The sequence below is a fragment of the Oncorhynchus masou genome, chromosome 12 (assembly GCF_036934945.1).
Source record: "Oncorhynchus masou masou isolate Uvic2021 chromosome 12, UVic_Omas_1.1, whole genome shotgun sequence".
Classification (NCBI taxonomy): Eukaryota; Metazoa; Chordata; class Actinopteri; order Salmoniformes; family Salmonidae; genus Oncorhynchus; species Oncorhynchus masou.
The window spans coordinates 24,873,454-24,885,739 of NC_088223.1; the positions used below are offsets into that span (position 1 = coordinate 24,873,454).

Here is a 12,286-nt window from a genome sequence, read left to right on the forward strand (position 1 = left end):
TCACAGTCAAGACATGCCATATTGTTGTTGGGTTTGTTACATTTCAGCAAAGTCATCGGCATGAAATTGCAATGAATGCAGTGACATGGTACAGTATAGTACAGTAAAGGACAGTATAGTATAATACAGTATTGTACAGTACAACATAGTATAGTACAGTATAGGACAGTATAGTACAGAACAGTATAGTATAGTTAGGGTTGCAAAGCTACTGATAATTTACCAGTCATGGAATCTTCTCTAATTTTGGTCATCTATGTTAATTTACACTTGAATAACTTTAAAACATGTATTCATATATAGTATACATGTTTTATATCTGTGAGTTTCTAGTGGATCGACCATATGGTTCAAGAGAAAATATCCTAATTAATGAAAAAGCATATAATCAACAATGATAACTCTTCCAACGATTTACTTTTTTCACAACTGCCACCAATTTGGGGCCAAAACATTTACAACTAAAAAATATTGACAAAGTAAAATAAATAATGCTGAAACCGTCATATTAAAACACCAATGGTATTCACTAAGTTTCTGGTTTATATTTAATGTTTTACAGCGTTGTCATTCTACCGGCCACACAGGGGGCCAGAGATCATTACAGACAGACGCCTGGGATAATCTGAAGAACCCAAAAGGGCCACTAGATGTGTTGATGAAATACAGCAAATCCTTGAAAGTTACAAATATTCTGCTAGTTTACTGGTAAACTTTGAAAGTTTCCAGTAACACACCCTCCCTTTGCAAACCTAAGTACTATAGTATAGTACAATAAAAACAAAAATGTTACCTCAAATTCGAACTTGGAGCTGCCGAAGTTGGTGCGTTGTTTCTGCCAGAAGTTGTCTGGTTTGATGATGAGCGCTATGTGTATACAGCAGGGGAACGACTCCTGGAGGATCTTCAGTAGAGATTTGATACTGTCCCATTTACTGCCTCGCATGTCTACTATGACTGTGAAGCCATGCTGGATCACCTCCTCACTGGACCGAGGGGAGGGAGGAGGAGGAGGAGGAGGGAGAAGGAAGGTGGTAGCGAAAGAGTGAGAGTGGATGGTATGGCAAGATAAGGAGGAGAGAGGAGAGCGTGGGAGGGAGAGAGAAGGTAGGAGGGGGAGAGGTGGTAGCGAAAGAGTGAGAGGGTGGGAAAGGGGAGGGGGTAGAGAAAGAGGGAGGATGGTGAGTGGGAGGTAGAGAAAGCGGGAAGGGAGGAGGGAGAGAGAGAATCAAAACAAACCATGAGATGGTGATGACGCATTTTCTGTACTGTGAGAAGCACAGAGTACGCACTACGAATTCACACACACACACCCACACACCCACCCACACCCACATACATACAGAATGATAAATCACAAAAATCTACAGTGATTTCCATCCAGATTGGAAGAAAAATCAATCAGAATAATGACCAAAATGAAGCAAAAAAAGAAACTCAATCCATCATCAGCATCAAGACTGTAGTTCAACTAAGATTCTCCCCACAGCATCACACATCTCCTGCATGGCTAGTAATAAACAATGCATCTAGTTTTCTCCCTCTCTCTCTCTCTATTCTCCCTCTCTCTCTCTATTCTCCCTCTCTCTCTCTATTCCCTCTCTCTCTCTATTCTCTCTGTCTCTATTCCCTCTCTCTCTTTATTCCCCCTCTTTCTCTTCTCTTGTTCTCTATTCTCCCTCTCTCTCTCTATTCCCCCTCTCTCTCTCTATTCCCTCTCTCTCTCTATTCCCTCTCTCTCTCTCTATTCCCTCTCTCTCTATTCCCCCTCTCTCTCTATTCCCCCTCTCTCTCTATTCCCCCCCCTGTCTCTATTCCCCCTGTCTCTATTCCCCCCCCTGTCTCTATTCCCCCTGTCTCTATTCCCCCTCTGTCTCTATTCCCCCTCTGTCTCTATTCCCCCTCTCTCTCTATTCCCTCTCTCTCTCTATTCCTCCTCTCCTTCCCTCACGGCTGACCTCAACACTCAGACCCAGAGAGTTTCATATCTCAAGAGAATACACACAATTCCTCTCTACTTCACTCACTCTCTTTCAAGACCTATCCAATATCTCCCTTAATCCATTATTCCTCTCTCAATTCCATATTCCCTCCTAACACGAGCTTTCTGGATTCCTTCCCTTTCTATCCAGCCTTCTCTCCTTTCTTTCTAATGCCTGTCTGTCAGCAACTCTGACTCCCACTACACTGAGCAGAGTGAGAGAGGAGAGAGGAGAGAAGAGGAGAGAGGAGAGAGGAAAGAGGAGAGAGCAGAGAGGAGAGAGGATAGAGGAAAGAGGAGAGAGGAGAGAGCAGAGAGGAGAGGAGAGAGGATAGAGGAGAGGAGAGAGCAGAGAGGAGAGAGGATAGAGGAGTGGAGAGAGGATAGAGGAGAGGAGAGGAGAGAGGATAGAGGAGAGGAGAAGATAGAGGAGAGAAGAGAGAGGGGAATCACAAATAAGGTAACAGAGACGAAGTGGGGAGCGAGAGATCTAGATGTTATCTACATAGAGAGCGAGAGAGTAGAAGAAGCGTTAAAAGAGAGTTTTTGTAAAGAGAGACGTACCTAGGAGAGAAGGGCAGCGTACAGACCTACTCATCCACAGCTATCATCACAACTACTGAGCTGATCGAGCAACCGTTCCCGCCTCTGCGACACTCTGTTGTACTCAAACAAACACACACACCCACACTCCTCCCTCTGTGTTTTAATCCCTTGTTCTCTCCCGCTCCATGTCCACTCACTCTCTACCCTCCCTCACTCCCTCCTTTTCCTTTGGACCCTCCCTCACGCCAACTCTCCATCCCGCTCACCAGCCTCCCTCACTCCGACTCTCCATCTCTCCAACCATTGACCTCTCCCTCTATTAATTTCTCTCTCTCTCTAGCCATTGGTCTCTCGCCATCCAATGGTCTCTCTCTCCATCCATTGGTCACTCTCAATTCATTTCTCTCTCGCTCTACCCATTGGTATCTCTCCATCCATTTGCATCTATCTATTCATTTCTCTCTCTCCATCCATGTGTCTCTCTCAAATAATTTGTCTCCCTTTCCATCCATTTGCCTCTCTCTCTATTCATGTCTCTCTCCATCCATTTGTCTCTATCCATTTGTCTCTCTCTCTCCATCCATTTGTCTCTCTCTCTATTAATTTCTCTCTCTCTCTAGCTATTTGTCTCTCTCTCCATCCATTTGTCTCTCTTTCTATTATTTTTGTCTCTCTCCATCCATTTGTCTCTCTCTCTATCCATCTGTCTCTCTCTCCATCCATTTGTCTCTCTCTATCCATTTGTCTCTCTATCCATTTGTCTCTCTCTCTATTAATTTGTCTCTCTCTTCATCCATTTGTCTCTCTCTTCATCCATTTGTCTCTCTCTCCATCCATTTGTCTCTCTCTCCATCCATTTGTCTCTCTCTCCATCCATTTGTCTCTCTCTCCATCCATTTGTCTCTCTATCCATCCATTTGTCTCTTTCTCTATTAATTTGTCTCTCTCTTCATCCATTTGTCTCTCTCTCCATCCATTTGTCTCTCTCTCCATCCATTTGTCTCTCTCTCCATCCATTTGTCTCTCTCTATCCATTTGTCTCTCTCTATTAATTTGCCTCTCCCTCCATCCATTTGTCTCTCTCTCTATTAATTTGTCTATCTCTCTATCCATTTGTCTCTCTCTCTTTATCCATTTGTCTCTCTCTCTATCCATTTGTCTCTCTCTCCATCCATTTGTCTCTCTCTCCATCCATTTGTCTCTCTCTCCATCCATTTGTCTCTCTCTCTATTAATTTGTCTCTCTCTCCATCCATTTGTCTCTCTATCCATCCATTTGTCTCTCTCTCTATTAATTTGTCTCTCTTCATCCATTTGTCTCTCTCTCCATCCATTTGTCTCTCTCTCCATCCATTTGTCTCTCTCTCCATCCATTTGTCTCTCTCTATCCATTTGTCTCTCTCTATTAATTTGCCTCTCCCTCCATCCATTTGTCTCTCTCTCTATTAATTTGTCTCTCTCTCTATCCATTTGTCTCTCTCTCTATCCATTTGTCTCTCTCTCCATCCATTTGTCTCTCTCTCCATCCATTTGTCTCTCTCTATTCGTGTCTCTCTCTCCATCCATTTGTCTCTCTTTATCCATTTGTCTCTCTCTATTCATTTGTCTCTCTCTCTCTCTCTCCATCCATTTGTCTCTCTCCATCCATTTGTCTCTCTCTATTAATTTGTCTCTCTCTCCATCCATTTGTCTCTCTCTATCCATTTGTCTCTCTCTATCCATTTGTCTCTCTCTCCATCCATTTGTCTCTCTCTCTATCCATTTGTCTCTCTCTCCATCCATTTGTCTCTCTCCATCCATGTCTCTCTCTATTCGTGTCTCTCTCTCCATCCATTTGTCCATTTGTCCATCCACTTATTTCTCTCTCTCTATTCATTTGTCTCTCTCTCTCTCTCTCTACTTATTTTTCTCTTTCTCCATCCATTTGTCTCACTATTAATTTGTCTCCCTCTCTATTAATTTGTCTCTCTCTCTACTTATTTGTCTCCCTCTCTCTCTCCATCCATTTGCCTCTCTCTCTATCCATTTGTCTCTCTCTATGTATTTGTCTCTCTCTCTCTCTATTTGTCTCCCTCTCTCTCTCCATCCATTTGCCTCTCTCTATCCATTTGTCTCTCTCTACTCATTTGCTTCTCTCTCTACATTAATTTGTCTCTCTCCATCCATTTGTCTCTCTCTCTACTTATTTGTCTCTTTCTCCATCCATTTGTCTCTCTCTCTACTTATTTGTCTCTCTCTCCATTCATTTGTCTCTCTCTATCCATTTGTCTCTCTCTCCATCCATTTGTCTCTCTATCCATTTGTCTCTCTATTAATTTGTCTCTCTCTTCATCCATTTGTCTCTCTCTTCATCCATTTGTCTCTCTCTCCATCCATTTGTCTCTCTCTATTCATTTGTCTCTCTCTCCATCCATTTGTCTCTCTCTCCATCCATTTGTCTCTCTCTCTAGCCATTTGTCTCTCTCTCCATCCATTTGTCTCTCTCTCCATCCATTTGTCGCTCTCTCTATCCATTTGTCACTCTCTCCATTCATTGTACTCTCCCTCTATTCATTTTACTCTCCCTCTATTCATTTTACTCTCCTGCTATTCATTTGTCTCTCTATTCATTTTACTCTCCCTCTATTCATTTTACTCTCCCTCTATTCATGTCTCTCTACCTCTATTCATTTGTCTCTCTCCCTCTATTCATTTGTCTCTCTCCCTCTATTCATTTTACTCTCCCTCTACTCATTTTACTCTCCCTCTATTCATTTTACTCTCCCTCTATTCATTGTACTCTCCCTCTATCCATGTGTCTCTCTCCATTCATATGTCTCTCCCTCTATTAATTTGTCTCTCTCTCCATTGATCTCTCTCCAACCATTGGTCTTGCTCTCTCTCTAGCCATTGGTCTCTGTCTCCATCATTTGTCTCTCTCTCTATTCATTTTACTCTCCCTCTATTTATGTCTCTCTATCCATTTGTCGCGCTCTCTATTAATTTTACTCTCCCTCGATTAATTTTACTCTCTCTCTATTCATTTTACTCTCTCTCTATTCATTTGTCTGTCACTCTATTCATTTGTCTCTCTCTCTATTCAATTTAATTTCCCTCTATTCATTTTACTCTCCCTATATCAATGTGTCTCTCTCTCTATCCATTTGTCTCTCTCTCCATCCATTTGTCTCTCTCCATCCATGTCTCTCTCTATTCGTGTCTCTCTCTCCATCCATTTGTCCATCCACTTATTTCTCTCTCTCTCTCTATTCATTTGTCTCTCTCTCTCTCTCTCTACTTATTTTTCTCTTTCTCCATCCATTTGTCTCACTATTAATTTGTCTCCCTCTCTATTAATTTGTCTCTCTCTCTACTTATTTGTCTCCCTCTCTCTCTCCATCCATTTGCCTCTCTCTCTATCCATTTGTCTCTCTCTATGTATTTGTCTCTCTCTCTCTCTATTTGTCTCCCTCTCTCTCTCCATCCATTTGCCTCTCTCTATCCATTTGTCTCTCTCTACTCATTTGCTTCTCTCTCTACATTAATTTGTCTCTCTCCATCCATTTGTCTCTCTCTCTACTTAGTCTCTTTCTCCATCCATTTGTCTCTCTCTCTACTTATTTGTCTCTCTCTCCATTCATTTGTCTCTCTCTCCATCCATTTGTCTCTCTATCCATTTGTCTCTCTATTAATTTGTCTCTCTCTTCATCCATTTGTCTCTCTCTTCATCCATTTGTCTCTCTCTTCATCCATTTGTCTCTCTCTCCATCCATTTGTCTCTCTCTATTAATTTGTCTCTCTCTCCATCCATTTGTCTCTCTCTCTAGCCATTTGTCTCTCTCTCCATCCATTTGTCTCTCTCTCCATCCATTTGTCGCTCTCTCTATCCATTTGTCACTCTCTCCATTCATTGTACTCTCCCTCTATTCATTTTACTCTCCCTCTATTCATTTTACTCTCCTGCTATTCATTTGTCTCTCTATTCATTTTACTCTCCCTCTATTCATTTTACTCTCCCTCTATTCATTTGTCTCTCTACCTCTATTCATTTGTCTCTCTACCTCTATTCATTTGTCTCTCTACCTCTATTCATTTGTCTCTCTACCTCTATTCATTTTACTCTCCCTCTACTCATTTTACTCTCCCTCTACTCATTTTACTCTCCCTCTATTCATTGTACTCTCCCTCTATCCATGTGTCTCTCTCCATTCATATGTCTCTCCCTCTATTAATTTGTCTCTCTCTCCATTGATCTCTCTCCAACCATTGGTCTTGCTCTCTCTCTAGCCATTGGTCTCTGTCTCCATCATTTGTCTCTCTCTCTATTCATTTTACTCTCCCTCGATTAATTTTACTCTCCCTCGATTAATTTTACTCCCTCTCTATTCATTTTACTCTCTCTCTATTCATTTGTCTGTCACTCTATTCATTTGTCTCTCTCTCTATTCAATTTAATTTCCCTCTATTCATTTTACTCTCCCTATATCAATGTGTCTCTCTCTCCATCCATTTGTCTCTCTCTATTCATTTGTCTCTCTACATTCATGTCTCTCCCTCTATTAATTTGGCTCTCTCTCCATCGATCTCTCTCCATACATTGGTCTTGCTCTCTCTCTCCATAATTTGTCTCTCTCTATTAATTTCTCTCCCTCTATTCATTTTACTCTCCATCTATTTTTGTCTCTCTATCCATTTGTCGCTCTCTCTATTCATTTTACTCTCCCTCTTCATTTTACTCAATCTCTATTCATTTTACTCTCCCTCTATTCATGTCTCTCTATGCATTTGTCGCTCTCTCTATTAATTTCTCTCTCTCTATCATGTGTCTCTCTCTTTATCCATTTGTCGCTCTCTTTATCCATTGGTCTCTCTCTCTATTCATTTCACTCTCCCTCTATTCATGTCTATTCATTTTACTCTCCCTCTATTCATTTTACTCTCCCTCTATTCATTTTACTCTCCCGCTATTCAATTGTCTCCCCATCTATTCATCTTACTCTCCCTCTATTCATTTGCCTCTCTCTCTCTCTCTCTCCATTTTAATCTCCCTCTATTCATTTTACTCTCCCTCTATTCATTTTACTCTCCCTCCATTCATGTGTCTCTCTCTATTCATTTGTCTCTCTCCATCCATTTGTCTCTCTCTATTAATTTTACTGTCCCTCTATTCATTTTACTCTCCCTCTATTTATGTCGATCTATCCATTTGTCGCTCTCTCTATTCATTTTACACTCCCTCTATTCATTTGTCTCTCTCTCTCCATTTGTCTCTCTCTCTATTAATTTTACTCTCCATCTATTCATTTGTCTCTCTCTCTATTCTTTTTACTATCCCTCTATTAATTTTACTCTCCCTCTATGTCTCGCTATCCATTTGTCGCTCTCTCTATTCATTTTACTCTCCCTCTTCATTTTACTCTCAATCTATTCATGTTACTCTCCCTCTATTCATTTGTCTGTCCTTCTATTCATTTTACTCTCCCTCTATTCATGTCTCTCTCTATTCCTTTTACTCTCCCGCTATTCATTTGTCTCTCTCTATTCATTTTACTCTCCCTCTATTCATTTTACTCTCCCTCTATTTATGTATTTCTATCCATTTGTCGCTCTCTCTATTAATTTTACTCTCCCTCTTCATTTTACTCTCCCTCTATCCATTTGTCGCTCTCTCCATTCATTGTACTCTCCCTCTATTCATTTTACTCTCCCTCTATTCATGTCTCTCTACCTCTATTCATTTGTCTCTCTCCCTCTATTCATTTGTCTCTCTCTCTATTCATTTTACTCTCCCTCTACTCATTTTACTCTCCCTCTATTCATTTTAATCTCCCTCTATCCATGTGTCTCTCTCCATTCATATGTCTCTCCCTCTATTAATTTGTCTCCCTCTCCATCGATCTCTCTTCATCCATTGGTCTTGCTCTCTCTATCCATTGGTCTCTCTCTCCATCCATTTGTCTCTCCCTCTATTCATTTTACTCTAGTTATTTGTCTCTCTCAATCCATTTCTCTCACTCTCTTCATCCACTTGTCTCTCTCGCTCTCTATCCATTTGTCTCTCGCTCTCTTCATCCACTTTTCTCGCTCTCTCTCTTCATCCACTTGTCTCGCTCTCTCTATCCATCCATTTGTCTCGCTCTCTTCATCCACTAGTCTCGCTCTCTCACTCCATCCACTTGTCTCGCTCTCTCCATCCACTTGCCTCGCTCTCTCTGTCCATCTATTTATCTCGCTCTCTATCCATTTGTCTGTCTCTCTCTTGCTCTCTCTCCATTTGTCTCTCTCGCTCTCTCTATTTGTCTCTCTCTCTCCATTTGTCTGTCTCTCTCTCTCTCTCCATTTGTCTGTCTCTCTCTCTCTCCATTTGTCTGTCTCTCTCTCTCCATTTGTCTGTCTCGCTCTCTCCATCCGTTTGTCTCGCTCTCTCTCTCCGTTTGTCTCTCCATCCATTTGTCTCTCTCTCTCTATCCATTTGTCTCTCTCTCTCTCTATCCATTTGTCTCGCTCTCTATCTACTTGTCTCTCCCTCTCTCCATTTGCCTTTCACTTTCGCTCTCGATCCATTTGCCTCTCACTCTCTATCCATTTCTCCCTCTATCCATCTGTCTCTTGCTCCCTCTATCCATCTGTCTCTTGCTCCCTCTATCCATCTGTCTCTTGCTCCCTCTATCCATCTGTCTCTTGCTCCCTCTATCCATCTGTCTCTTGCTCCCTCTATCCATCTGTCTCTTGCTCCCTCTATCCATCTGTCTCTCGCTCCCTCTATCCATCTGTCTCTCGCTCCCTCTATCCATCTGTCTCTCGCTCCCTCTATCCATCTGTCTCTCGCTCCCTCTATCCATCTGTCTCTCGCTCCCTCTATCCATCTGTCTCTCGCTCCCTCTATCCATCTGTCTCTCGCTCCCTCTATCCATCTGTCTCTCGCTCCCTCTATCCATCTGTCTCTCGCTCCCTCTATCCATCTGTCTCTCGCTCCCTCTATCCATCTGTCTCTCGCTCCCTCTATCCATCTGTCTCTCGCTCCCTCTATCCATCTGTCTCTCGCTCCCTCTATCCATCTGTCTCTCGCTCCCTCTATCCATCTGTCTCTCGCTCCCTCTATCCATCTGTCTCTCGCTCCCTCTATCCATTTGTCTCTCGCTCCCTCTATCCATTTGTCTCTCGCTCCCTCTATCCATGGGTCAGTGCCTCCATCCATGGGTCAGTGCCTCCATCCATGGGTCAGTGCCTCCATCCATGGGTCAGTGCCTCCATCCATGGGTCAGTGCCTCCATCCATGGGTCAGTGCCTCCATCCATGGGTCAGTGCCTCCATCCATGGGTCAGTGCCTCCATCCATGTGTCTGTCTCTAGTGACAGTGTGGAGGAAGGGTTCTTGGCAGCACAGGAGCTGCGGCAAGTATTCTGGCCCACAATATATCTCTCTCCCACTCTCTCCCACTCTCTCGTGGTTGGTTAAAGATCTGAATCCAAGAGACTAAAACAACCATAGAAATACACACACAATACGTATGCATGCAGATACTGTACACTCAAACACGTACTTGGGGATGCCAGCAAGGTATGCTATGAGAGTTCGGAGGTCATCAGCTCGTATTCTGTCGTGATTACTGCGTGATGGAAACGTTAACACTGGACCACCGCGTCTGTCTCTGCCCCCTGGAACACACCGGATAAAACAGTCAGCTTAGAGACTGAACACACAGGATAAAACAGTCAGCTTAGAGACTGAACACACAGGATAAAACAGTCAGCTTAGAGACTGAACACACAGGATAAAACAGTCAGCTTAGAGACTGAACACACAGGATAAAACAGTCAGCTTAGAGACTGAACACATCGGATAAAACAGTCAGCTTAGAGACTGAACACAGGATAAAACAGTCAGCTTAGAGACTGAACACACAGGATAAAACAGTCAGCTTAGAGACTGAACACACAGGATAAAACAGTCAGCTTAGAGACTGAACACACCGGATAAAACAGTCAGCTTAGAGACTGAACACAGGATAAAACAGTCAGCTTAGAGACTGAACACACAGGATAAAACAGTCAGCTTAGAGAGTGAACACACAGGATAAAACAGTCAGCTTAGAGAGTGAACACACAGGATAAAACAGTCATCTTAATGAGTGAACACACACACACGAAGAGACAGGATAAAACAGTCAGTTTAGAGAGTGAACACACACAGAGACACAGGATAACACAGTCAGATTAGAGAGTGAACACACACACACACGAAGAGACAGGATAAAACAGTCAGTTTAGAGAGTGAACACACACAGAGACACAGGATAACACAGTCAGCTTAGAGAGTGAACACACACACGAAGAGACAGGATAAAACAGTCAGTTTAGAGAGTGAACACACAGAGACACAGGATAAAACAGTCAGCTTAGAGAGTGAACACACACACACACACACACACGAGGCACAGGATAAAACAGTCAGCTTAGAGAGTGAACACACACACACACAAAGAGACACAGGATAAAACAGTCAGCTTAGAGAGTGAACACACACACACACGATAAAACAGTCAGCTTAGAAAGTGAACACACACGAAGAAACACAGGATGAAACAGTCAGCTTAGAGAGTGAACACACACACACGATAAAACAGTCAGCTTAGAAAGTGAACACACACACGAAGAAACACAGGATGAAACAGTCAGCTTAGAGAGTGAACACACACACAGAGACACAGGATAAAACAGTCAGCTTAGAGAGTGAACACACACACACAATAAAACATTCAGCTTAGAGCACAGTCCAGTGTATACGCACACGCACACACAAACCTCTGCCTCCTGGTGGAAATAGAGAGAAACACATGAGAGTTCATATAATCCCATGAGTATATGATCGTGACCATATGAGAGCATTATCTCACTAACAGGTACTCAGAATGGCAGGGAAAACATCATTGTATAAGGAAGACTAAGTAAAAAGCAATAGGCCTATACAGAAATATCAGTATTTCTATAGAAATCCAACAGTAATTTCTTTGACTATGTTAATATGTGTTAGGTTGACCTAGCAGTCGCTGGATAAACGAATCTATACATTCCTCAACATTTCTTCAAAATTCAATAGATTCCTCTTTCCTTCCTACACCACCCTCTTCCTTATTCCCCCTCCCTCCTTTCAAAATGAATGACTTTATCAAAATGCATTATGGGAAATGGTTAAGACAGACAGTAACTCATCGCTATAGCAACCACTCTCTTTCTCTCTCTATTTCTCTCTTCTGTTCATTATGGTCCGTCTGTCAGTGACCTTGGCTACACACAGGGGGAGAATGGAGTCAGACAAAAGAGCAATGACACACACACACACACACACACACACACACACACACACACACAAAATCAAAATCACACAAAGACATAATTTTCAACACTAAAATAGTTTAGAACTTGCAGATGAGGGGTCAAAGGTCAAGCATATGGGGTCTGACCTCTCAGTAGCCACGGGTCACAGCTATAAACTCTCACAATCAGAATGCATGTGTGTGTAGCTCCATGCCTGGTAGAGGTCAGTGTGTGTAGCTCCATGCCTGGCAGAGGTCAGTGTGTGTAGCTCCATGCCTGGTAGAGGTCAGCGTGTGTAGCTCCATGCCTGGTAGAGGTCAGTGTGTGTAGCTCCATGCCTGGTAGAGGTCAGTGTGTGTAGCAGCATGCCTGGTAGAGGTCAGTGTGTGTAGCTCCATGCCTGGTAGATGTCAGTGTGTGTAGCAGCATGCCTGGTAGAGGTCAGTGTGTGTAGCCCCATGCCT

The 12,286-nt window shown here is 42.7% G+C and overlaps 1 protein-coding gene across 1 annotated transcript in view; it reads right to left on the bottom strand.

Moving 5' to 3' along the window:
• Positions 1 to 12,286, bottom strand: part of LOC135549744 (triple functional domain protein-like) — a 162,906-nt gene that overhangs the window by 102,790 nt on the left and 47,830 nt on the right. Inside the window, exons 4-5 of the mRNA XM_064980005.1 lie at positions 10,049 to 10,163; positions 794 to 986 (exon numbers count right to left, since the gene is read on the bottom strand). Coding sequence (XP_064836077.1) covers positions 794 to 986; positions 10,049 to 10,163 — 308 coding nt within the window. The remainder of the gene's footprint in view (positions 1 to 793; positions 987 to 10,048; positions 10,164 to 12,286) is intronic.